The 27,977-nt window shown below is 39.1% G+C and overlaps 2 protein-coding genes across 6 annotated transcripts in view; one reads left to right on the top strand and one right to left on the bottom strand.

Moving 5' to 3' along the window:
* Jade1 (jade family PHD finger 1) overlaps window positions 1-4,726 on the top strand; it is a 54,999-nt gene extending 50,273 nt beyond the window's left edge. For all 4 annotated transcript variants that reach the window (XM_038347202.2, XM_038347201.2, XM_038347203.2 and 1 more), the window contains exon 11: window positions 1,016-4,726. In XM_038347202.2, coding sequence (XP_038203130.1) covers window positions 1,016-1,896 — 881 coding nt within the window. In that variant the 3' untranslated portion in view covers window positions 1,897-4,726. The remainder of the gene's footprint in view (window positions 1-1,015) is intronic.
* A 10,256-nt stretch (window positions 4,727-14,982) lies between these two features.
* Window positions 14,983-27,977, bottom strand: part of Sclt1 (sodium channel and clathrin linker 1) — a 108,201-nt gene continuing 95,206 nt past the window's right edge. The window contains exons 16-18 of one of the 2 annotated variants that reach the window (XM_038347759.1): window positions 20,148-20,226; window positions 17,471-17,566; window positions 14,983-15,426 (exon numbers count right to left, since the gene is read on the bottom strand). In XM_038347759.1, the coding sequence (XP_038203687.1) occupies window positions 15,364-15,426; window positions 17,471-17,566; window positions 20,148-20,226 (238 nt within the window). In that variant the 3' untranslated portion in view covers window positions 14,983-15,363. The remainder of the gene's footprint in view (window positions 15,427-17,470; window positions 17,567-20,147; window positions 20,227-27,977) is intronic. The other variant, XM_038347758.1, reaches the window with a different exon arrangement.

Here is a 27,977-nt window from a genome sequence, read left to right as displayed (position 1 = left end):
GCAGTTTTCAGACCAGCGTTAGTGAGTCTGAGGGTATGAGATAAATTCGGTGGGTCATGACTCACATATAAGACAAGTAAACTATGAAGGGGCAGGCTGGAGAGATGGCTCAGTGGTTAAAAGGGCTTGGCTGCTGCAGCATTCCAAAGGATCTGGGTTTGACTCCCAGTATCCACACGGCAGCGCCCAATTGTCTATTACAATAAACTTTAGTTCTAGAGGATCAGATACTCTCTTCTGGCTTTCACAGGCACTGTACCCATGTAGCACCCAGACATACATGCAGGCAAAGCACCCATACACATGAAATAAAAATAAAAAATAGTTTTAAAAAATAGGAAGTGTCAGTTTCTATCAAGAGATGAAAATTCGTATTTCATAAAATGTAAGCTTTTACTAGCCTAGGTTAAGCTGTGAAACTTAAGTTTTGTGATTTGCATAAAAGACTAACTTATCTTTAACCTGGATGACAACTTGAACCCAATAGAGTTTGCATATAGTGAATGAACTTTTTTTCAATATCTCATGTCCAGAATTATTGTGAACACCTACCTTTATTTAGTTTCTACATTTACATGTATTTGTCCTCAACGAGCCTTTGAAGATAGAAACTTGAGCTCTGCTTAGTCTCAGGGAGGAAGACGGTGGGTGCTGACTGGTGGACGGACGGTGCAGTCACTGCTCTGTAGCCAGGTAGAGGGAGCGGCAGCCACCGGAAGGATTCTGAATGAATCCCCCTTTGAAAATCAGGTCCTCTTTGAATTTTGTCCTTTAACAGACAGTTTCAGGAAATGTTGTAGCTTGGTGGTTTTGGACAAAATGTATGATTCTGACTACTTAGATTGAAAGCAGATTCTTGAATCAGGTCATGTCTTTAAAAACACTTTTTTTTTATTTTTTTACAAAGAGCTGTTGACTCTTGGGTGGGAAGTTTGTGTAATGATGCTTCAGGTCTAGAACTGTATTCTTTTGGATTTGCTTATGTAATTTTTCCCTTGTGGTTTTCTGTTTGTAGGTGTGCCTTCTTCCTGCTCCTCCTCACTGGAGAACATGCTTTTATTCAATAGTCCTTCTGTGGGTCCCAATGCTCCCAAGATAGAGGACTTGAAGTGGCATTCTGCATTCTTCAGGAAACAAATGGGTAGTACTTCCTTGGTCCATTCGCTGAAAAAGTCCCATAAGCGAGATGCATTGCAGAATAGTCCTAGGGGTGAGGGTAAGACCCGGCTAAAGCAGTCGGATCTGTGCGCTAGGAGGGAGGGGCTGGGGGTTGCAGAGAACTTTCTGAGCTTTGAAAAGACTTTTGCAGAAGCACGTCTCATATCAGCACAACAGAAAAACGGTGTGGTGACACCAGACCATGGGAAAAGAAGAGACAATCGTTTTCATTGTGATCTCATTAAAGGAGACTTAAAGGACAAATCTTTTAAACAGAGTCACAAGCCTCTCAGGTCCACAGACACATCCCAGAGGCATCTGGACAACACAAGAGCTGCCACCTCCCCTGGAATAGGGCAGTCAGCACCTGGCATGAGGAAGGAGATTGTGCCCAAGTGCAATGGCTCCCTAGTCAAAGTGCCTATAACACCTGCCAGCCCAGTAAAAAGCTGGGGAGGATTCCGGATTCCAAAGAAGGGGGAACGGCAGCAGCAAGGAGAAGCCCGTGGGGGGGCCTGCCACCAGCACTCAGACTGCCCCCACCTGGGTTTAGGCCGAGTTCCAGGCAAGGAAAGGGCAAAGAACAGGTTAAGATCCGACAGTGAGAACGATGGGTATGCTCCTGATGTGGAAATGAGTGACTCGGAGAGTGAGGCATCAGAGAAGAAATGTATTCATGCCAGCAGCACCATCAGCAGGAGGACAGACATCATCAGGAGAAGCATCTTGGCCTCTTGATCAAACAGACGGTGTGGAAGCATGTGGCTTGTTGCTGGCCGTGCTGAGAGGTCTGACATGGGGGCAAGCAAAATCCCATTATTTCAGAGCTACACAAACGTATTTCCTTGCAATTCAGATTGAATTTTTCCAGAGTCATTTATAAATCACTGTTGTGAGAAGTTTGTGTTATTTGCAACTTGTTGAGCAAACAGAAGAGTAGATTGTAACTACAAGACACTAAGATTAGAACCTGAACACTAGAAATGAAGCAACTTTAGAGGGCCAGGCTTGAGAGGCAACCGTGTATTACTGCCCTCTACGTTTTTTCCCAAAGCACAAACTCTTGGATACTCTGAGTACAGAATCAGATAGAATTCTGTGTTATGAATAAATCCTATTTATAGAAGCCTTCACTTACTATTTATAGCCTACAAAGCTTATTTTCTAGGAATGGTAAATGCTGACAGCATTTTGGCTCCCAGGCTGTTGGTATGAGTAGCTGGGACTCAGAAGCTCCAGCAACACTGGGATCTTGCACACGTGGCATCCAGGGGAAGAGTTTACACAGCAGGCACTGATGGAAGGACTGATGGAGGGACAGAGCGGAGCTGCTGAAGTCAGACCTAGGGCCTGTGTAGCAGGTCCTGAGGCCCCGAGTGGGCTGTGGACATAGGGTGGGTGGAGAGGATGTTGAAAAAGTTCTGTGAGAAAGGGCAGCTGAGGCCCAAGTGTTACTCGTCCTCTTGACCTTCCTCTTTTGTAGCTGCCGGTCCTTGGACCCAATTGGGATTTCCCTGGCTACTGCCAGTACTTGACCATCTGGCTTCCAATAATACAGTGAATTCAAGTTCAAGTGAATAACGTCAAGACTCTGGTGACTCTGACTTCCCAGAGTCGACCATTATTACATATTTGGGGAATCCAGGCTTCCACAATGAGCGGATTCCTTAAGCAAAAAGGAAAAAAAAAAAACAAAAAAAGGTAAAATAGGTTATATTTTAGAACAATAGAAAGGCAATATGTTGTGTCAAGCTCTTATATTGACCAAGGCTATACAAGAAAGTCAGTGAACCCTTGAATAGGTTTTCTGGAGTTGGAGTTCTTAACTCTTATTCGTAACTTGGACTTTCGAATTGCAAACGGCAATAACTAGTAAATTATCAGCAATAATAAATTTAGCATTAAATTTGAGTACAATGTTCTGTTTTTGCACTCATGTAGTGCGTATGTATTCAGACAAGTGGATAGTGTTAAAGTCCTGTTTTTTTCTTTGGCATTCAATGTAGTTGTGAATCAAATTTAAGAGAAGGAAATAGCAATGAGATTTAGATGTAAGGGCATTTGGAATAAGCCCAGTTTCCCCTAAATTACCCTTAGTTTGTTAATATCAATGTTCAGATTCCTGATTCATTTATGCATCTGTTTCCATGTGGCAGGGACACTCTGATATTTAAGGAGCAATGCTTTGAGTTTGTAGAAGCTTTCAAGTCTTCCAGATGATCGTCAACAACAGAAAAGGCTTATTGAATTCCATCTTGCTATGCAAGTTTTTATCAGATGATCAAATGACAGATCTGATGCATCCATTGTATGTACGACATTTTCAAACCAAGTCTTAACTTCTCAAGTACATTGTAGTAGCTAATTCAGGGGCGGGGAAAGGATGACCCAGGTTTTAGATTGACTATTTTTGAGCTGTGGAGCTCCTTTTGAGACTGCTGTCCAGATCAGCTTGTTGCTACCGGTATTTGAAGGTTCTTAGGAGTCCAAGTTGTACTTTCGCTTGTAGCTTAATTTGAAAATTAGATGTTTTGCATATGAGCAAAAACCTTTTGCTGGATCCAGGAAAAGGTTGGACTCTTACCTAATTATTTTTTGAGTACAGCAACAGCACTGGGTGAGAAGAGAATTTATAGAGGAATAATTTGTGAAGCCATAGAAAGAAAACCTAAATTAATCTAGTAAGTGTATTGCCTCTCACCACTTTAAGAGGCACCAGATCCATTTGCACTATTAGGAATGCTAGTTTTGTGCAAAAATAATGCCTTACCTGTTTTCCCCCACATTTAGGTTGAAAAGCTTTCAAATGTTCCAAGTTATGCTGAACCAAAAAACAAAACAAAATAAAAAAATAAAAAAATTTCCCCCACAAAAACAAAACAAAAAAGAAAAGCCCACACTTTTTTATTACTGCTTTGAAATGCAAATGGTATAGAGCACGGTTTCTGACAGTGTAACCATAGCTTTGTAAGTTAGTTTCATGTCATGCTGGGAACTCTGTATGAGGCGGCCATAGCAGCCACAGCCCACCTACCCACTTGCATTCTATATTAGTATGCAGCTTTTTTGTTTGTTTGTTCTTTTGGATCTTCCTTGTGCATCCTGACCAAGAAATACCTTTGATTATGATCAATGTATTATGTCAAAATGTAGGCTAGTTAAATTTTTGTAAAGTTGCCTGGAATGTCATTTGTTAGGTTATAAACACAAAATTTAAATGAAGGGTTTTTTGTGTTGTGTACAAATCTTAATTATTTTAAGATGGACAAACTTGTCATTACATTTGTAACCTTGTACAGAGGATTTTTCACTATGTGCCTAGCTTGGTGTCCATTCAGCTAAAATTGAAAAAAAAAAAAGGTGCATGAAGAGTTAAAATCAGAAGTTAAACAAAGTATATGTAGAGATGACTATTTTATATTACACGGCCCAATCCTGTATTTATTTCTACCCCCTTTTTGAAGGTATTTATAAAACTAGTTGAAGACAGCTGTATTTTTTGTTGAACTATTTAGTAGAATTTGTGCCTTTTTGTCTTATGTGAATAAATGCTGTGCATTTTGCAGTACATTTTTAAAGTGGTCTGTTAATCTGCTTTTGGTTAAGGGCCTTACCGTGGGTTCGTTGTCGAACTGTTGACATGGAGAACGAGAACTGTAGGACACACTTGCAGGACACGGAATCACTGGGCCGGTTTCTAGACACTCACTCACAGTTGCCCTGTGTGTTGTCCACTCCCCTCCACCCCTCCATGAACACCTTGAGCTCTTTCCAGGATATAATTTGGATCTAAACAACTGTTAAAGCAACACAGACTAGGTTTAAAGGCTGAGCCGTGGTCTATTCCTCACATAACCATACAGTCTTTAAGGCTCAGGAGCCTTCCTTTTTTCAGAGGTTTATGCTGCCTACCCTACCCCAACCTCCCAAGTTAGGAGTTCAGGCAGATGCCAGGCAAGGCAACTTGGGAGCTTGAGAAAGAAGAATCACTAGGTATTATCTCAAATCTTCAAAAACAACAACCCTAAAAGACATAATTGGGTGTGCCTCTGCAACAGAACACTTGTCCAGTGTGTGAAAGACCCTGCTTTCCGTCTCCACTGCTGCAAAGACTGACATTTTGGTGTTTTACTGGAGTTGTATTTTACAGAAAATCTGCAGCCGGGTGGTGGTAGTGCACACCTTTTTAATTCCAGCACTTGGAGACAGGTAGGTGAATCTCTGAGTTCAAAGCCGGTCTGGTCTATGAGAGCTAGTTTCAGGACAGGCTCCAAAACTACAGAGTAACCTTATCTCGAAAAACCAAAAAAGAAAAAGATCTGCAAAGCATGTGCTAAGCATTGAACTATGGTAAGCCGTAGCTTTTCATTGTTAGAATGCTCCAGGAATCGGCTATGACTTGATAAACGTGCCCATGCTGAAGTTATTCCTGAAGGTTATAAAGTATGAAGTGCTTAACATTTTTTCAGAGTGGTTTCAGTAAATTCCTTTGAGCACAACACTGGAACAGTAGGTCAAATAAGAGGAACTGACCTACATTCCACAAAAAGGATGTCTAAGATCATAGTATTGGGAATTGGCAAAACTGTGCCTCCTAATTTTTAGTTTTGAATATTTGCTGTGGGCACAGTCTTACACAATCAGCCCAGTCAAATGTACCCTTGTGTTGGGAACAGTAAGCCTGATGTAGCATACACATCCCCATGTAGATTATGATTAGAAGCCGTCATTACTTCTATACTTGAATTTTTAATTTTAAAGAGTGTCTTCTAACATGAATTGTCAATAGTTAGCTAGACCTTTGTTTATTTCTCCTTGTCCTCCTTAGTGACTATTTACTTCCATGTTGCTCACTCTTCTAAGACTCCAGAGACAAGTAACTGTGATTCTTCCTATAAGGTCTTCAAGTTGAGTAGTCACAATAGCTCCCTGGGGAAATTAAGTCCCCAGGAGCCAAAGGCAGGGCCAGTGTTGGAGATTCTGTAATCTGTGATGGGAAATGTTGCACCTGGGATTTGAGTTCATGTTTCCACCCAAATCAAGGAGAAAATGGTTCTGCCTTTGAAACATTAGCCATCTGCATCAAACCGCCATTAACGGCAGCACTGAAATCTTTCCTCCAGTTTCTCTTTAATGCTCAGAACTGCTTTAGACACTCAGCCTGGTCTGTGCCACAGTTTGGAGAGCTGTGTCTCTGAAAAGGATTAAAAGCTAGTCTGTTCTGTCCTGTCCATTCCTTGGTTTCTGCCGCTCTCCATGCAGCTGAATTCTACTGAGTGTACTGCTTTCTCAAGGCGGAGTAATTCTCAGATCATACAGATGCTTGAAGTCTGGGTATTCAGCTTTTGTCTCTTGTTTTAGGCGGCAGCACCCTGGGAATCCTTTGTGAATGCTTTCTTCAATGGCCCATTGTTCTTCAAGGTCTTTACCACCCCAACAATTTCCATTTCTTGTGGTTCCATCACCTCTTCAGGGTTCTTCATTTCTTGCTAGATTGCTGCAGCAGCCTAGTCTTGTTTCCTTGACTCATGCTGTGCTGAAATGAACCGCTTCCCCTAATTAGCTGTAACCTTGCCAATGCTATCTCCACAGTAACAACTTCCAAATGGCAGATCTGTCACTCTGTACAGCTTTCAGAGGAGCCTCCAGACTTGGTAACTAGACTGGGCTTATCAAGTGGCAAGCACTGGACTGTATTACGTACACCGATTTGTTGAGTCTTTGGGCAGGCACTGTTCTCATTTTGGCAATGAGGAAACTGAGGCTCACCATCTGTGGGGAGATCTGGAAACCATTTCCAGCTAGTCTGAGACAAAGTCTCCAGGCTCTGCTGCTCTCAATATGAAAGTAGTTCACATAAAACAATTCACATGCTCTTGAGGACATATATACATATATGTGAACTTCATCAAATCACATCTAGTAAAATCAACAGCTTTGGATTTGCACATTGAGAGACTATAAGCATGAAATGACAAGGCCAGTCTGTTAGGCACTATGATCTGTCTTTTGCAGGAAGAATGAAATTACTTTAGCTGTAACGTACATACTTACGGTAAAATGCACATATGAAGAGAGAAAATACTCCTTTTAGGAATGCAAAGAATAATTCTCTATAGTTGAACAATATTTGGAAGATATAGAAAATCCTTTAAAGCCAGTTTCTGATATGAGGATTGTTTTGACACTTCAAATTCAAGTAATTCAAAAATCTCCAACATTTTTTTGTGTGTGATATTAAGCATAACAAACCTAGCCATTTCTATAACTGGGTGAGCAATGTTGCTGGTTGTAGTGGTGATTGTAAACCCAGTAAGGAGCTGAAGCTGAAAGGAGGCAGTCTTAAACAAAAACAAGTAGTGCCAAGTCAAGAAGCGCAGCAAAGAAAAATGCACAGCACTGCCATTCTAAACATGGCAGTCTGTTCTGACAGTCTCGCTGTGGCTTGGCTTGGCCGGGACGGAGCTTCCATACTGTGTCTGCTGATTGTGGGCTAGTTAGTTCTTTTACCTGCTTTTTTGACTGGTGTTTCTAACTGCAGAATTACTTCCAATGTAAAGCAATTTTTTTTCATGAAGCACATCTTTTCCTCTATTGTTTCTCCACACAGCATCCTCAACAGCAGACTTCCTTCTTTTCCTCCCTAGCTGAGGCTCTGCTCCAGCTTCAGTGTTTGAATTGTTAACTTCTTTTTATTTAGAAAAGTAGGATGTCCCCCTACTTGCCTTGTATTTAGGTTATGGACACTTTGGTTTTCTAGGTTTGGAACTATCAAGTAAGTTACACTGGATATAAAGACACTCAGGAAGTTTTCAAGGTACTAATGAAGGGCTTTTGGATTAGTGTTGGAGTCTCTTGAAGATGGCAGGTGAATGACATGCACGTACAGACTGTTGGAAGCTCTGTGAGGAGATGACAACAGAAAAACCTTGCTTTCAGTAGCAGTGGAAGGAGGGAAACAGGAAAACTGGAGAGAGTTCAGTGTGTACTCAAGAGGGCTCAAATCTGACCTAGAAATGGTTTCTTCCCAGTGAGTAATAGAGAGGGTGGGGACTTCTGCTTAAGGGAGAGCTTTCAGGAAATCCACCCTGCACTTTCAATAACAGATGAGGAGGAAGAAGCTTGCTTTCCCCACATTTTACTGTGAGGAAGAGGCCATTTCCAAAGCCCTGTTGAGTGGGCTAGGTAGACACTGAGGCAAAGGCCCCTCTGGGAGCCCAGGCGGTGTCAGTGGAGAATATCGTCAGCAGGGGAAGGCGCAGCACCTGAATCTAGGTGAGAGATGACACACAGACCTCGGACCTGCACAGTGCTCTTTCCTTCACTTATGTCCTTCCCTTAGTTAATACCTCATTTAAATTTAATGGGTATGCTGGTATGGAATATTAGTTTAAGATGTGCTGCATTTGTTTATGCTGTGGAATATTTGTTTAATGATGCAAAGATGTGGTGCATTCTTTCATGTTGTATTTGTTTAACTCTGTGAGGCTGTGTTACTGTGCCTGCACAAAACACCTGGTGGTCTAATAAAGAGCTGAACGGTCAATTGCAAGGCAGGGATAGGCAGGGCTGAGACAATAAATCGAAAGACAATAAATAAAAAGACAATGGCCAGGCAGAGACAATAAATAGAAGAAGAAGCATGGGAAGAGGGAGGAGTGAGAAAAAGGAGGAGAGGAGGACAGTGGGGCCAGCCACCCAGTCAGCCATGGAGTAAGAAGGGAAGAAAGACATAGAGACTAAAGAAAGGTAAAAAGCCCAGAGGCAAAAAATAGAAGAGGATAAATGAGTTAATTTGTTAGAAAATTGCTAGAATTAAGCCAGGCTAAGGCTGGGCATTCATAAGTAAGAATAAGTCTACATGTATTTATTTGGGAGCTGAGTGGCACATAAGCAAAACAAAACAACAAAACAAAGAACCCGAACAACTATACCACATGCTGGCTAGTTTTTATGTTAACTTGACACAAGTTTACAGTCATCTGAGAATAAGAAAACTTAATTGAGAAAATGGTGGTCCTGGGTGCTGTAAGAAAGCAGGAGGAGCCGCGGGGAGCAGGCCAGTAAGCAGCATCCTCCATGGCCTCTGCACACCCGCTCCTCCTCTGGGACCCTGGCCTCACTGCTGACCCTGTCTTATCCTCATCTGTCCTTTGGCTTCAGTAAGCTTTTCCAAGTGCAGCTCAGACACAGGAGGCTGGAGTTGGAGGTCTTCCTGCCTCAGCGCCGAGGTCATTTTAAATTACCCCAATGCGTTCCTTTACTTTGTTCTTTCCCTTTCCCTCTCATGGAGCTGTCTTATCTTCCCCCTTTACTGAGTATTTTCTGTCCCTGGAGCTCCAGGGCTCCAGTCGTGCTCTCTGCTCATCTCCTTGCCGTTCCTACCCAGAGGAAATAGGTATTGTAGTTCACACCGTACTATCCTGGTTCCTTTACACCCTCTTCAATTCCTGGAGTTAAGACAGTGATGGCTGTTATCGCCTGTGCTGTATTTCCATCTCCTGGTAGTGACAGTTCTGCAATTAGTACTCTGCTCTTGGAGAACAGCTGGTAATCAAGCGTAGTAGCCTAGGCATAGCTGAGGGTTATTTACTGACTTGCCCCCAGTCAGCAGTACTAAGCCGAGTCTGATTTGAACATCACAGATACACCAAATGAAAGAATATGGCTGACTTGAAACAACAAAAATCCAACCGACAACTCAAATAACCTAAATGCCATGGCAGAAAGATAAAATGAAACATGAAAAACCAGGACAGCATGATTCCTGCTGAAAATGACTAATTCCAAAGAAATGCATTCTAATGATGAATTAGATCAAATCTCAAACAGAGAATTCAAAAGAACTGCCTTCAAAAATGTTCAACAAAACCAATGATGACATAAAATAAACTTCTGAATAAATTTAAACAGAACACCAGTCAAAAGCAGTTGAATTGAAGTAAGTCAACACAGGATACAAAAGAGGAATTTAGTAAAGAGATAAAAATATTAAAAATCAAATTTAAATTTCAGAAACAAAAATCTCAATGTATTAAATAAAAACACAATGGGAAGTTTCATCAACAGAATGGTCAAGACAGACACTATGAGGGCTTTAAGAGAAGGTGTTAATATACTTAGAGAATGAGAGATGAAGCAGTAAAAAATGAGAAGGGCACTGGATATCATTAAAAGATCAAATCTATACAAATCATGGGCATAGGTGGATGTGGTGGTTTAAAGAAGAAATGTCTCCTAAAGGCTCACGTATTTAACGCTGCGTAGCTGGCAGCACTGTTTGGGGAGGTTGTGGAACCTTTAGGAGGGGCAGCTTTATTGGAGGAAGACTGTCACTGGGGACAGGCTTTGGGGGGGTCAAAGCCTTGTTTCACTTCCTGCTTACACTTCCTGGTTCTTGTGTGCGCATCAGGACATGATCAGCCAGGTGCTGTCCCATGCCAAGCTGTCTCCAACATGATGAACTCAAGCCCTCTGGAACTGTAGGCCAAAGTCATCTTTCTCCCTTGAACTGCTACTGGACATGGTATTTATTGCAGAAGCAGAAAAGGGAACTAATGAGAAGCCTGGACCAGGGAAGCAGAGCTTTTTCTCTGAAGAACCAGACTGGTGTTCTTGTGAGGAATGTGATGTACTTTTGACTAGGGACTGTGTTTTTGATGAAGAACATGGACCTGGACCTAAAAAGAATGGCATGTCAATCAGCCTCAGAGAGCACCCAGATGCTGATGTGAGTTCTATCCCAGGCACCAAGAACATTTATAAAGGCTGCTGCTGAATCAATGCCAGCAGACACTACAAACTAAAAGACGCTGTGCCGCCTACTGTAAGGAATCCTAGTTCTAAATCCAATGACTCTGGCAAATATTTAACCTTTGCAATACTTCCCATTATTGGGAAGGAAATCATTGCCACCAAGTAGCAGTGTTGGATTATATGTGATAATAAATACAGATGCCTACTACTCCATATATTATCAATAAATACACACCAGTAATATGTATCAGCACATCTGTCGCGTGATGTGGGATGTCCTTCTGTATATGTGTTGCTTTTATTCGTTAATGAATAAAGCTGCTCTGGCCTATAGCAGGGCAGAATATAGCCAGGATGGAAGATCGATCTATCTATCTATCTATCTATCTATCTATCTATCTATCTATCTATCTATCTCTCTTATCTCTCTCTCTCTCTCTCTCTCTCTCTCTCTCTCTCTCTCTCTCTCTCTCTATATATATATATATATATATATATATATATATCGAGAAGGCGGAGTCAAGGAGACGCCATGTAGCTGCCAAAGGAGAAAGATGCCAGAACAAAACCTTACCGGGTAAAGTCACAGTTTTGTGGCAATACACAGATTAATAGAAACGGGTTGACTTAAGATGTAAGAGTTAGTTAATAAGAAGCCTGAGTTAATAGGACAAACAGTGTTGTAATTAATATAGTTTCTGTGTGATTACTTGGGTCTGAGGGGCAGGGAAACAAAAGAACAGTCTCCTTCTACAGTCACAGATCTGAGACAATTCTCCAATAAATTATTTTAGGTGTAAGTAAAACTGTGATTGTTACTTTTCTAGTATTTTTTTATCCTCTATATTAGTTTACATAAGAGGAGATGCTAGTCTCTATTTTCACAGATCCAAGTGGTAACAGTTTTCCTTACACATCATACTACATTCTTCTGGCACTTTTTCCTTTCAAGAAAGTACTTGGTTACCATCAACTAAAAATATTGAGTGAAAATTTCCATAATGCCTTATCAAAGAAATTAAATGGCTTCAATAAACACTAAAGGAATGAATCATGATTACTAGGATGCTACAGGGAGTTACTTAAGAAGACTATCAATTTTGTTGTTGATCAGGATTATTAGGTTGGATAAAGAAACATGATTAGTGTAGTATAAATGAACATTTGCAAGGCAAAAGGTTGGGTCTTTCTTGGTGTTCTTAGGTACAGGCAGCAACAAAGACCAGATTGGAAATGTATCAAGCAACCATACTGAAGGGTTCTGATTTGTTACCAAGTAAGGTAACAATGACTGGATGATAGGGTCATAGCATCCATGCTGGAGTGCCTGTAGGAATGTGGAGGATGTGGAGGAGTTTTGCTTTTAACAATACTGGAGATTGAAACTAGGCATACATACAGGTAAGTGCTCTTCTACTGAGCAATATCCACAATCCACTGCAAAGTTTTATGGTAAATTCTTATGCTAAAAAGTGGTTAAGTACTGTAAAAAATTAAGATATCTTTTCCAATGTATGTAAATAGCTATTTTTCCTCTTCATACAAGTGATAGTAACAACTGCTATACAAATGATAGTATTACTATTACCACAAATGATTATGTCATTTATGTTATAATGATTGGTAAGAGAAAGCAGTCAGTGCCTTTTGCCTTTAGAACCACATGCATATTCACATGGTTAGGGAACTAAACACATTTTTATTTATGTTTAGTTTTATGCGTGGGTGTTTTGCCGGCATGTGCATCTATGCACTACATGTATGCAATGCTCATGGAAACCAGAAGAGGGTATCAGATCCTCTGAAACTACAGTTATAGATGCTTGTGAGCAGCCACAGCGGTACTAGGAACCAAACTTGGGTCCTCTGCAAGAGCAGCCAGTGCTGCCCTTAACTGTGTAACCATTTCCTTAAACCCCCAAAATTTATTTTTGATAACCAAGTTTACTACAGATTTATTATTTTACTTCTACAAATACCATTTTCTTTGTTATTTTAATTTATTCTTTTGTTTTGATACAGGGCTCACTCTATAGCTTAGTCTGACTCAGTCAGAATTCATGATGTAACCAGGCTGGTTTTACATTCAAAGTCATCCTTCTGCCTCAATATCTTGAGTGCTGAAATTACAGATGTGAGCCACAGTGCCCAGTTAAAAGTTTTGCTTGTTTGCTTTCAATTCATTTTTTTCTTATTTTTGAGGATTTTTCCTACATGTATACTGCATTTATATTATTTAAATCTGTTATTTTTTAAAAGGATCTATTTTATTTTTAATTATGTGTGTGTGTGTGTCCCTGTATTGTCGTGTGCACATAAAGCAAGTGCCCATAGAAGCTAGAAAAGGTGTTCCATCTCCTGGAACTGGAGTAAAGGTGGGTTCTGGGAACTAGACCTGGTCCTCAGAAGAGCAGTAAGTGCTCATGCATTGCCGAGTCAACTCTTCAGCCCCTAAGTTTGCTATTTTCGAAAAAATGCTCAAATGTGCTATGGCCAAAGAACAAATTTATATAATAATTTAAATAATTTTCATGATGATTTGTTTGAGAGTTGCTCTAACAAGACAGTGCATCTAGGAAATTTTATCCGTTGAATAACTGAATAGCTGAATTGCTGCTAATTTTCTCCTGTGTGTGGGGTAGTTGGAGTTCTCACACCAGAGGAGAATTAAGAGACTACTGACTGCCCCAGTTTGCATATTTGTACACAAAGGGAAGAAGTAGTAATCACATCTCCTTTCTTTCTCAGGTAGACATAATAAAAGATGCATGAATAAATAAAATGAACTAGTGTGTTGTCTTCAATTTTAGATTTTGGTAATTTCTTTTCTCTTTCCTATTCATTCTCTCTGTCTCCTAAAACACAGTTCACAGAAATGGTACTGTCTTTGTACATGAAGTGAAGATTGACCAGTACATGAGATGTTAAGATTCCACTAGCATTGCCACTCAGGAGTTACTAGCAGTTTCAGAGGTCAGAGTGACATACTCACTCTACAGCGTATCCTCCTCCAGGAGAGTACTCAACACGCAGGGAGAGAGCTACCTGGAGAGGCTATTGTTAGATGCAGAGAGGAGTCCTCAGCTCAGCTAACAAACAGCCCCTTCTGCATGACCATGTTCTTAAACTTAAGTTTATGGACAGTTACTCCACTCCTTGAAGGTGCCAGGAACTCAGCAGGGTGCTAAGGACATAGGGGTGAATGAGAATAGATGTTATTTTGTCTCAAGAACCTTCCAAAAGTAAAAAAAGACCAGTTAATTATAATTACTGACAAGTGCAATGAGTGAAAAAAAGCTCACTATTTAAGAAAGAACACTGTAATAAGAGAGGGTTCACATAGATTCAAGTTAGAAAACTGTTATCTGAGGAAGGGATATATAAAATCTGAAGGTTTCATGCAAAAGTCTATGCAAGCCTGCTTTGTTGATGCAAGGATGGCTAAAGTACCAACATAATTAAAGAAGGCCACCAAGTTTACAGCACAAGAAAGAGGAAAGTGGCGTGGAAGAGGCTGAAGCTGTTAGCCATATCATGGAAGCATCTGAGGCAAACCCTACATTCTCAGGACTTCAGGACTTCAATTCTCAACTCCTTGACAAAGATTCCTGGGAGTATGTCATCTTGTTAGCACCAAACATTAAGGGTAAATGCATATACACGGATATTTGCACATTGACTTCAACTCATTTGGAAAACATTAAAGCCTTCTAGCTGGTTATTCAGATGTAAACCTGTCTGCTATCCCAGTGTGAAGGAAACTCAAACCAGAAAGAGAACGTATAGTGATCTATGCAGTGTTGCAGGACTACAACTCAAGGATTGGAACCTTAGAATCTAAGATCTCCATCTGATTAGTAAACTTTGAAGAAAAAGAAAAGAATAAAACCCCCTCCTAAATGCTTAAATATTGTCAAGGTCTATAAATACATAAAGCTATGTAGTTAAAAATGAGTCATTACAATTATGTATTCAAATACATGACAACATCATTTTACAAAATACATAATTTATTACATTTATGAGTTCATAGTAAAATAGGGACTCTTAAGAACTATCAAAATGACTTAGGAATAACAATGAGATATTAAATCTCCAAATCTTAGAACCTGAAATATCAAATTCCAGGGCTTTTATTAAACCTCTTTTGAAAATATTATGTTCTCCCAAAGGAAAAAAAGGGAATTAAAAATAGACACATTGATAAAGGCAGTGTGTTCTTCTCAGCTGGCTTTATTCTCCACTGAAGCTCAAATATAGGATTATATATTTTTTACTTACAGGAAGCTGTCACTGTTCTGTTTTCCAGTAACCCTCAAAACAGAATGGAAAATGCTTATGCAAAATGACACAAGCTTTCGCCATTCTCTGCAGGCTTCTCCATGTCAATACGCTTTGGTACAACAGCTTTTCCCACTCTACAGTTCTGTCAGTGAACTATGAATATGTTTAAATATTTTCCAGATTCATCATGGAGGCTGCTTTTCTTCTCTGCACTGTAATCACACTGAGCTGCAAACAAAATAAACAATCAGTAAGGAGTCTCTGTGGGGAGTGTGAGAAGAAAACAGAGCACAGCTACTAGGTAGTCCAAGTGGAAGGCCTCAGAAGAGCTCTTTTCATGTGACCACTCTCTTTCACTCTTGAAGTGTCTGAATCCCATTAGAGAAGTGCATGCCAAATATGGCAGTCCATCGCTCAGAGTGACACTCTGAGTTCCTATATTTCACAGATGGTGGGAAAACATTCGTATAAAAGTTAATCAGCAAAGTGTCTCACACAAATTTGGCCTAGGCAAATACAAAGCAGAGCTGGTAATCAGATCATTACAGATTTTAAGACAAGTCTAGGGGGAAAGTGACCTTTGAGTAGTAACTGGGGTTAGTTATGTGTATATATGATAAAAAAAAAAAAAACTAACAATACATAGTATAAAGCAGGCTTTAAACTAACAATACAAAACAATATATAGTATAAAGCTGGTTTCCTTCTCCAAACTATACTTCACTCTAGTTCTCTCTTCATATACAACCTCTACCTTCAGTTTGTTTGTTTACTTATTTAAAGCAGGGTCTCACTTTGTAGTCCAGACTAGCCTTGAACCTTGTGGTCCTCCAGCATCAGTCTTATGAGTCCCAAAACTACAGGCAAAAGCTACTGTTTCCAGTTACCTGCAGTTTTGAAGTATATTTCTTTTTATATTTTCTAAATGAGCACACAGACACCTTTTGGTAGTTAAAAAAGTCTGAATCTACTTTCCTTTACTGCTTAGATTATCAGCCTCAGAAATAAATGCATAATAGATTTACTTTATTTTTCTTAATAGAGTCAAACTTTTCCCTATCTGAATACAGTTTTATTTGGTCATTTACTGTTGAGTATTTGTATGATTTTAATCTTTTATAATTAGAGGGAGAGTCAGGTGTTGTGGCACATGCTTTTAATTCCAACATTTGGGACTGAGAGGCAGGCCAGGCAGAGCTCTGTGAGTTTGAGGTCAGTCTGGTCAACATATTGAATTCCAGGGCAGCCAGGGCTACAGAGAGAGAGAGACCCTGTCTCAAAACTAAAACAAACCACCACAAAAGAACAACAATAAAACACAGCTACACATAGCAACATGTCATGCCATCAGTAGCTAAGAATACACTACGATGGTAACAGTACATTTATACCTAATGCTAGTTAACAGTATGTTTGACTTCATTTACTTCGTTGTCATTGTTCCACCCACCCACCCATCCATCCATCCATCCATCCATCCATCCATCCATCCATCCATCCATCCATTTCAATTGCCTGAATGCTCACTGAACTGGTCTCTATTCATTCCTACAAAGAGTAGTTATTACTCCTAATTTAGAAGAAATGACTCATTTTGTTTATATGATGTGTGTACATTATGAGAAATTACTCTTTACTTACTCTAGAATTCCACTGATATATTTTCCAAATTACTTCCCAATGGCTAAGTTTTTATATTTAATTTTTGATTTATTTGGTTATATACAAATGTACATTAAATAAAGGTAATTTGTACCTGAAATATTTCATTTCTACTTAAAACCTAAAATAAAAATAAAGTACAATTTGGAACATCAGAAAAGTACTTTCAAATATAGACACAAGTACCTGACTTTGGACAGAATGTTATGCCCAGTAATTGTCATTAGCAGAAACTTTTGTATAGACAGTGATGTTTTATATCTGCTCTTTCCAACCTTCCCACTAGCCAGTTACCAAACACTTAAAGTTTGGCTAGTACAACCTCAATTTTTATTTCATTTAATCCAGTTAAAGTTCTGTCTGGCTACCAGCTACTTTACTAGAGATGGTAGTTCTAGATATAGGTACAGACAGAGGATACTGAAGTCTATTTTATATATAAACTTTTTCAACTGCAAGTACTAAGGAGACTAAGTTTGTATATATTAATCGAGTAAAGATCAAACTATCAGTTCTTTGAGAACGTCTGAGGAACTCTGCTTATTTATTTCATAGATGAAAAAGAAATCTAAGCTGTTTATCAGCTCTGGATAATGAGGATGTTCCCTACCTGCTGGGATGCTGAAGCAGCTCTTTCTTCGGCCTGACTTAGACGTCTCTGAAGTCTGTTGGCTTTTTCTTGATGCTCCAGAATTAACTTTTCATTCTTTTAAGGGGAAATATAAAACAAATTCAAATCCAAATGTGATCTGGACATGTTTTATTGAATAATCAGTGAAAAATTGGGATATCATTTAACCACTTATTAAATCAAGATACCATCTTCTCCACATTTATATTTTCCAAGTCATGAGCACCATATCACACAGCTGATTCTACTTCATCCTGAGCCCGCAGTTCTCAACCTGTGCTTGGAGGGTTGGACAACTCTTTCACAGGGCCGCTTATTAGATACCTTGCATACCATTTTTATATGACAATTACATGTATGATTCATAATAGTAGCAAAATTACAGTTATGAAGTAGTGATGAAATAATTTTATGGTTGGGGGTCACCACAAGATGAGGAACTGAAGCATTAGGAAGGTGGAAAAGCATTGCCCCAAGTTATTTTCTTCCCCCATATCATTCAAGACTCAATTTGAAAAATCTAAACGCAAACTGAATCACAAAAGAAAACAAGACTTTTTGAGTTTTTGGTCTGTTAACCTTGTTGTGCTTGATCATTGCTTCAGAACCACAGAACCCAAACACTGGGCCTTATAACCACAGCCTCAGCAAAGAGTTGGGATGACTCTCGTGTGCTCCCCAAGGCATCTGCATCACGCTACTAGGGTCAACAGGGTTATTAGACATTGTTACATACTGAATTCTATTCCCCCAAAGATGCTACAGTTCTAATCCCTTGCAGTGGTGAATATGAGCTGACTTACAAATAACCTTTGTAGACTATTAAGTTAAGGGGACTATAGTGGGCCATACTGCATGGCTGATGTCTTCATGAAAATGGCAGATTTGGATACATAGACAGATATATACATGGAAGACACTGTCAGGATAGAAAAAGCACCACCCACAAGTCAAGGAATGCTTGGAGCTCCAAGAGCTGGGAGAAAGGTTGGTAAGAGTCTCCCAAAAAGCTAACACTACAAGCACTGTCTTGCCTCTGGAAACTGAGGACACAATTTTATGTTATTTACATAGCCTAGTTTGTATTATCATGATATAACAAGAACTATAAGATGAATACCAAGCCATTATTACATACTGTCATCTCAACAAGTTAAAAACAATTTGTCAACTGAAAATGTGTTCTTTTCCATTCTTACCTGCTTGGCACAATGCATCTGAAAAAGACATTTTTGTACAAACAAAACGATTACGTATGTTTTCTGGCATTTAACTCAGTCCAGAAAATACAAGGCCAAACAGGAATGGCTAAAAACCCCTTTATCTATGAAGAACTAGATAGCTTTTTATGTCATAGCAAGAAGGGGTTAGAGTGAATGCCACCCCTAGTAACATATAACAATGAAATAAAGAGCATAGGGTTAAAATGAGCTTGATATAATTATAGTGTCCAACGCAAAATTAAATCTATCAAGAAATCTATATCAGCTGTACTAAACAACTAAGTTGTTTAAGTATTAAATTTAAGTTTTAAATTTTAAGAGGTACTCTACATACTAGAGAAAACTAAGGGAGAGATCCCATTATCTATAATAATCATTTTGATATCTATACTCAGACTCTATATATCTTTCTATATGGTTACCATAATGGTTAAAACAAAGTGCAGACTGGGTAAATCTGATCTTTTTGGTTTTTTTTGGTCAAATATTAACTGTACTGTACTAAAACTGTGTTTTTTACTTAAAATAAAATTTTCCAGGTGGAAGCTATACCAAGGAATATTCCAATATCAAATCATTAACTATTTTCTAAGTGTCTCATATCAACAATGCCATGATGTTCAAGAGTGGTGATCTTACTATGCCTCTTGTCGATGACAATGGAAGACAGGCCATACACAAATGAAATTCTACCACATATATCTGAAGCTAGAACATAAGTCAAGAATTAAACTTTAGGAAGTCCTAAACCTAGAATTTATTTGCTTTTATAAAGCCATAAGAAAAGAAATGAGGAACTCTTTCTTTGTATGTGATTCTAAGGTATATCTATCTTAACATTATTTTTGTATATTCTATTAGACATAAGGTTTTTTTTTTTTTTTTTTTTTTTTTTTTTTTTTTTTTTTTTTTTGGTTTTTCGAGACAGGGTTTCCCTGTAGTTTCTAGAGCCTGTCCTGGATCTAGCTCTTGTAAACCAGGCTGGCCTCGAACTCAGAGATCCGCCTGCCTCTGCCTCCCGAGTGCTGGGATTAAAGGCGTGCGCCACCACCGCCCGGCTAGACATAAGTATTTTTGATATGCCTTTTGTGATAGAGTAAAACAAATGAAGAGGTACATAAAACAATCTTAGAGATTCTCATGAGAAAAGAGGATTCTAAAGTATATAGTCTCTAATACACTGCACAAATTATAGTATTAACAACAAATAAGAATTCTACTTTTACTGTATACAAAAGACGAATCACTAGTGATTCGTTTTTATTCACAGTATAGTAAGTGTGGACTTTTAGGGGTTAATTGTTTGCGGTTATTTGTATGTAGTTATTCCCGAGTAGAGAATATTTGGATTTGGTGCATTTAAAATGCTATAGTGTGTGTATCAAGCTGCAGTAGAAAGAACTTCCCTAGGGGGAGGGGAGTCATTTTCTTACCTCTGCTACCTTTTCATTTGCCATTTCCAGCTGAGAAAGTAGCTCCTGGGTATGAAGTTTCTGTCGACTCAGCTCACTCCTATTAATCGAGAAGGGGCAGGGAGAATTGAGAACTGGTCAAACAATCATAAAAGGGAGAGTTGGGAAGTATATGCAAATATAAAATACACACTTAAATTTTAAGTTGAAAACAAGAATAAAACAATGTAAACTAAATCTTTACTAGTGAGACATTTATATTTTGAACAAGTTTTTTTTAATAGTAACATACTCATTTTTTTTTTTAAATAAAATGTGGTGGTTTAAATGAGAAGGGCCGCCACAGACTCACGTTGAATAACTGGTTCCCAGTTGGTGGATCCATTTGGAAAGGATTAGGAAGCATGCCCTTGTTGAAGGAGGTATGTCATGGGCAGTGGACTTTGAGGTTTAAAAACTCACACTATTCCCAGTGTGTTCCCTCATAGCTTTCCACTTGCAGATCAAGACGTAAGTTCTCAGCTATTTCTGTGCCACACTTTTTACCCTGTCATTATGAACTCCAACTTTCTGAACTCAGCCCAAATTAAATACTTTCTTTTATAACATGCCTTGGTCATGGTGTTTTGTCACAGCAATAGAAAAGTAACTGATGCATAAATACATATATATTCTGGGGTAGTTACACTGTGAATATACTTAACCCTATTGAACCCAGTAAAAATGGTTCAGAAGGTAAATGTATATTTCGTTACAATTAAAAATTCTATCAGTTTAGTAGCACATATTTTTAATTCCAGCACTCATGAGGCAGAGGCAAGTGAATCTTAGTGAGTTTGAGGCCAGTCTGGTCTATATAGTGAATTCCAGGCTAGCTGGGAATATGCTGTGATACCATGTCTTGAAAAAAACAAGAAACAAAAACATATATCCTGGAAAGAGAGCTCAGCAGTAAGAGTACTTGCTGTTCTGGCCTAAGACCTGGGTTCAGTTCCTAGCATCCACATAAGGCAGCTACACCTTCCTGTAACTCCACTTCCAGGGGTTCCAATGTCCTCCTTTTGTCTCTACGGGCACTGCATACACATGGTGCAGACAGAGAGAGAGGCAGGCACTAATACACATGCTTACAAACTTTAAAATTGTATCATGCTGGGTGTGGTGAGAGTTCTAATGCTAAACATTAGAGGTTAAGGCACAGGATCACAAATCTGAGGCCAGTTTGGGCTATAAAAGGAAACCTTGGCTTAAAAATATACAATAAAAGAAATAAACAATCAGTTCACAATTTAAAAATCACAATTTATCATAAGTTTATGTATATATGTACATATACTGTTGTTTTTACCACAAAAGACGAATAAAATGATTTAAAGATATAAAAGTTTCATCGATTCTGAGATGTTACTAGATACTGAAATAAACTTATGTCTTGTTAAACAGCACTGTCATAAATGAATAAGCCACTGTGCTTCTACAGGATTTATACTTAAGACTTACAGAGACAAGTATGATTATAACAGTACTACTCAGAAGGTTAAGGCAAAAGGATCACCTTGAGTTGAAGATCAGCCTGGGGTACATACTGACATTCTGTCTCAAAAAGCAAAGCAAACCAACCAACCAAGGTTCATGTATACTGTCTCATGGAAGAGTTCAAATCTTGCAAATTATTAAACATTCAAATGCCCTTTTGATGTAGTAGATTGTATTTGTGTCTGTGCATGTGTGGTATCTATCACTATTTATTATGCTTCATAAGCTGAAGCTATCTGATACACAGAATTGAGGTTGCCTTCTCCTCTACCTCCTCTGAGGCAGGCGCCTCTCACTATCATCTTGGCTGGCCTGGAACTCAATTATATAGACCAGGCTGGACTCAAACTCAGAAATCTGCTTGCTCTGCCACCCTGAGTGCTGGGATTAAAGGTGTGTGACACTTTGTCTGACATAATCTTTTTAAACACACAAATATTATATTGCCCTGGGCCAAGATAATTCGTAAGTCTCAGCTGAGAATAGATATAATGTAGTCATACAAGAATACAGGGTCTCTGTAATTTCCACGTTCAGCAGAGTAATAATACATGGGAGGTAAAAGGCATGTTTAACATGTGGCTGGTATTAGTTCAAACTTTGGGAGTTTGACTCTGCATGGTTTAAGCACATACATATGCACATGCACGCACACACACATACACACAATACATGTATGCATACACACACAAACAGGCACACACACATATGTATGGTTTTTGGGACAGGTTTCTCCGTGTGGCCCTGGCTCTCATGGAACTCACTCTATAGTCCAGACTGGCCCTGATCTCAGAGACCTGCTTGCCTCTGCCTCCCAAGTGCAAGGATTAAAAGCATGTGCCACCACCACCTGCTATTTTAACCATATTTTAGGCACAGGACAATTTGGTGAAAAATTTTCTGGTAATAACTCAATACCATATGCATAATAAAGCACACATTCATCTCTTGAAGAAAACAAGTTAAATAATGACTGGGCATGACTACACTGAAACTTTGTATAGTACATGTGACACCTTCCATAAAGACAGGTTCTATACACCAACTGAGAAAACAAGCTCATGATGAGGGTATAGTGTGATCTCACTCAGACAACGCAAAGGTCACCAGAACAGAATGCACATATGCTCCCAACAGGTATTACATTTCTTTTCTTGAAGGAATAACCCTGTGTGTAAATATTCCGTGTTCTCCTAGTGCTTATCTGTGAACACAAGGACCTCCATGCCTACACAAGAAGTGAGTCAGAACAAATTTCAAATCAATTTTGTAGTATTAAAATAGTTAATACTGGCTTTTATCCTTTAACTTTATATTTCTAAAATTAAACAACAAAATAATACGCCTCCAAATAGCTCCAGCTTTTATATTTTCAAATGAGACATATAAACAGCTTGAGAACTCAATAAATCCCTAGGGTATACTATATTTGAGGGAATAGCTGTTAAAATCAATAAGCTATGTGTTATAAATATATAAGCCAGAATAGATTCATGTTATCAATAACCAGTTTCAATAATAGTTATTGACCACTTATCACAGGCTGATGTGGGACAAACAGTGGTAGTCATAGTACTGCCATCCCCAAACCTGCACTTTGGAAGACCAGTGCTCACGCCCCTTCAATGATGTGTTAGTTCAGCTTTACAATGAAGTGTCTGAACTGTTATCACTCATTTCATCACAGCAAACTCAAATATTTAACCTTTATTTTCGTGGTGACAACAAGGTAGAGAAAACTGTACCTAGAGAATCTCATGCACCCTAAAATCACTGCTTCCAAAAGAATAAAATCAAAATGGCCACAGGAGCCAGCAAAATTATGCATATTAGTATGGATGTAAAATAAGGAGTACAACCGAGGTTAATATGAAACAGTAACATTTATAGTCAATATTCCTTTTACACAAAACCAGAAAACTACCCATTGTGTGATTTGACAACTAAACTATTCAATTACTTAAGGCAACTATTGAATGATGCACAGTAATAATTTTCCACAAAACTAATGATCACAAAACACAAGTAATTAAGTAAAAGTATTAATTTTTATACTAAATTATTTGTCTTTATAAGTATTTATCTCTGCACATCTGTCATGCTCCACTGGATTGCAAGCAACACTGATGGCCATTTTCATATGCTTATAACCTAGCATTCAGAAAGAGATAATGATGATAGTGGTTATAATTCTAACAAACACACGGTGCTCCCCACCTGCCAGGCAGTTCAGGTACATTCAGAAATGAACTTATTTTAGTTGTCAAGACAACCTGGTGAGGTCTAATTTTATATGTGGAGAAACTGAAAATAAAGTTTAAAAACTGAGTACAAATAAAATACTTTCCAAATAAAGCTGTCTAATCTCTTCTCTGGAAACTCCAGAAAAAAAGAAAACTTTGAGCCGGGCAGTGGTGACGCACGCCTTTAATCCCAGCACTCGGGAGGCAGAGGCTGGTCTCGAACTCACAGAGATCCGCCTGGTCTACAAGAGCTAGCTCCAGGACAGGCTCTAAAGCTGCAGAGAAACCCTGTCTCGAAAAAACAAAAACAAAAACAAAAAACAAAACAAAAACAAAACAAAAAAAAAAACAAAAAAAAAAAAAGAAAACTTCTTACCTGTCAGGGGTGATTTAAGTATAGTCTGCAGAGGCACACAGAGATACATTTCCATTTCTGTATGACATTATGGTACTTAAAGAGTGTTTACACCAAATAAAAAGTCTGTCCTGCCTACAAGATAAGCTGGGGCAATAGGAGCTCAGAGCTCATGGGAGTGACCAACCAATAACTGGTTTAACTTGAGGCCCATGCTACAAGAAGGAGCCCATGTCTGACATTTTTCTGGATGGGTAGGAACTAGAAGGTGGATGGCCCCAAGATCTGGGGTAGAACCAAACATGACTGGTTAAAAAACAAAGGGGGAAAAGCTCAATGCAATGATTCCTAATGATATTCTGCTATACTCATAGATCAGTGCCTAGCCTAATCACCATTGGAGAGGCTTCTTATGGCAGCTGATGGGAACTGACTCAGAGACTTACAGCCAAACAGGAGGAGCTCAGGGAGCCCCGGGAAGAGGGGTGGAGGAAGGAGTTAGAAGCCAGAGGGCCTCACAGAGACTGAGGGCAACCATGGACACTGCATGGGTCTGCACTAGGTCCTCTGTATATATGCTCTGTTTTTTTAGTTTAGGGTTTTTGTAGGACCCTTAATTGCTGTGGGAGGTCCTTCTGTCTATGAGTTGCTTTTGTTGTTAATGAATAAAGAAACTGCCTTGGCCTGTTGATAGGGCAGAACTTAGGTAGGCAGGAAAAGCTAGGCTGAATGCTGGGAGAAAGGAGGCGGAGTCAGAAAGATGCCATGGATCTGCTGCCAGAGATAGACATACTGAAACTTTGCTGGTAGGCCATGAATTTGTGGTGATACACAGATTAACAAAGATGGGTTAATTAATATGTAAGAGTTAGCCAATAAGAAGTTAAGAGTTAATGGGCCAAGCAGTGATTTAATTAATACAATTTCTGTGTGATTATTTTGGTTCTGAGCAGCCGGGACAAACCAACAAGCTCATTCCCTGCCACACTTAATAGTGGGAGTGGGGATATCTCTGGCTCCTTTGCCTGTTCTTGAGATCCTTTTCCTACTTGGTTGCTTTGTCCAACCTTGATATGAGGGGTTTTGCCAAGTCTAACTCCATCTAGTTATATCCCTGGGAGACCTGCTCTTTTCTGAAGGGAAATGGAAGAGCAGTAGATAGGGAGGAGAGGGAGGGTGGAGAGAACTGGGAGGAGTAGAGGGCCCAGGGAGGCCTGCGATTGGGATGTACTGTATGAGAAAAGAATGAATAAAAAGAAAAAATTCAGTGGAATGTGTACCCAATTTCTCTGTAATTTCTGTCACAGCATTCATCAAAAGAATACCCAGAAGAATGAGGAATCATAATTTATAGTATTACTCACTAGGAACTGCCTAGCCTATGAGTGTCTCAAACATTTTAGATCATATACATAATTAATATTCAAATGACAGAATTCTAGTCAGGTTTACAAAATATGTAGAAACATGTTACAAAATATTAATTTCTATAATCACATAACATTAATAAAAGTCAGAATGTTTTATCTGAAGCAAACATGCGGAACATAATGCTAAAACTGACAGTGAAGTCACCAACTCAGCACGCTTTCAATAAATTACAAACGCTGATGTCCACCGCTCACTCTCCTGGCTGTGTGCAGCCCGCTCTTGCTCAGTTTCAGGTTTCGTATCGGCTCTCTAACGCAAGCTGCAGCGTGCGAATGAGGAGGATTCTGCTATGGTCACAAATACTCTGACATTATTAGATGTAAGATGGATGAAAAGGGTTCACAGATATCCTAGGAATTCTAAAGATGGTTTTGTCCAGGTTTTTGCTTGGAATGTATGTTTGCTAAAAGTACAGGCAAACTGACAAACTGAATATTTCAGCAAAATTGTTTTTTTTTAAATTTTTATTTTGTGGTACTGAGTACTGAACTCATGTGTGCCTATACAAGTTCACTTAACAACTAGATGATATCCATCGCCCTTACTGTATTTTAGAATTTGAGTTGGGGCTCATTAAGTTGCCCAGGTAGACCTGTCATCTTCCCACCTCAACTGCAGAGGGCCAGCCCTAAGTTCCCAGCACCTACACTGAACACACAACCATCTTTACCTCCAGTTTCAGAGAATCTGACACCCTCTTGTGGCCCTCCACATGCATGCATATAAAACTCATAAGTAAAAATAAAGGAAGTCTTAAAATCAACCTAAGGATATTCAAATCCTCCACTGACTACTCCTGCTGCACTTTGGATTTTTTTTTTTTTTTTTTTTTTTTTGGTTTTTCGAGACAGGGTTTCCCTGTAGTTTCTAGAGCCTGTCCTGGAACTAGCTCTTGTAGACCAGGCTGGCCTCGAACTCAGAGATCCGCCTGCCTCTGCCTCCCGAGTGCTGGGATTAAAGGCGTGCGCCACCACCGCCCGGCTGCACTTTGGATTTTAACTTGAAATAGTCTTCAGTATTTTACTGAAAGCAAGTAAATACATTTAACACAGAGGATGTACACTCTGGTCACCTTTGCTCTGGAGCTTACTGCATCCTGTTCCCATCCTTCTCTCCCACAGGCCCTTCTGCTTGCTCCCCCACATCTGCAGTATCTGCTGCCTTTGTTGGTATAGCTCATTTATTCTGTTCTTTCAGGCTCCACTTTAAATGTCAGATTTTCAGACTGATTTCCCAAAGTTGTTAGTTACTTGATTTCATATCAGAATTAATGAGAATCCAATGATTACATTTTCAAAGAAGGCTCCTAATAGTGAAGTATGTTTGAGATACTACAACTAGGAAAATCATTATGTTCTAAAGCCTTACCCTTTAAACAAAAATTATTTCTAAGAAGCTTATTTTTCAAAGTTACTTGAATAAACTCAAACATAAAGTAAGGAGCAAAATTTCTTGGTGGTACTTAATTTTGAGTGTCTGTCTTAGAATAACCTTGGGGGAATTACGAAGTTCATTTAACAGTTACTGAGATGGGACTATGTTACGCTCCTCACTCTGTGAAGTGCTAGTGAGACAGAAGACCAGATCAAGTTAATTCTTATAAATAAATGGAAGCACTAGCAATCAACCAGGATTAAGCTGCAGGTAGTAAATATGCTAAGATGTTCTTGTGCTAAGGAACATATGTGGATGGAAAATCAAGGGATTAGAGTTGTCTCACCAGAGGAAGCAGGCTTGTAAGCTATTTCATGAACGTTAAATAGAAGCTGGATGGACAATGGCAGGGAAGGAAGTGTGTCATAGACAATCAAATCCATGTGTATAGGCCAGGAGGAAAGAAAAGGAAACTGTAGGAGGTTCAGTATCAATGGGATATAGTATGGTTATTAAGACCAGGGATAGAGGTAAGAGAAAGAAGCTGGAAATACAGACCACAAAGGATTTTATGTGTTGGGATAATTGGGATTTATTTTGCATACACTGAGAAGGTGTTGATGTTCTTTAAGAAGAGAACTGACATGATTAAATTCCAGTTTCTGAAAATTTTGCTGATTGCCGTTGAAAAAAACAACAGATAAGACTGCAGTCGAATCCAGTTGTTTTAGTAGTAATCCACGAGTATAACGTTGATAGTTCCAAGTACAGTAATTGGAGAGAAACAGTCAGGTTCCAGATACGGGGAGGTGGACTGAAGGTTGCAATGATGACACTCAGAATTCCATCTGAATAACAGGATGGATATTAACATTCATGGAAACGGAACATATAGGATGAGATTAAAAACAC

The sequence above is a fragment of the Arvicola amphibius genome, chromosome 11 (assembly GCF_903992535.2).
Source record: "Arvicola amphibius chromosome 11, mArvAmp1.2, whole genome shotgun sequence".
NCBI classification, from domain to species: Eukaryota; Metazoa; Chordata; class Mammalia; order Rodentia; family Cricetidae; genus Arvicola; species Arvicola amphibius.
The sequence above is the reverse complement of the archived record's forward strand: the minus strand, read 5'-3'. Positions and strand labels throughout refer to the sequence as shown.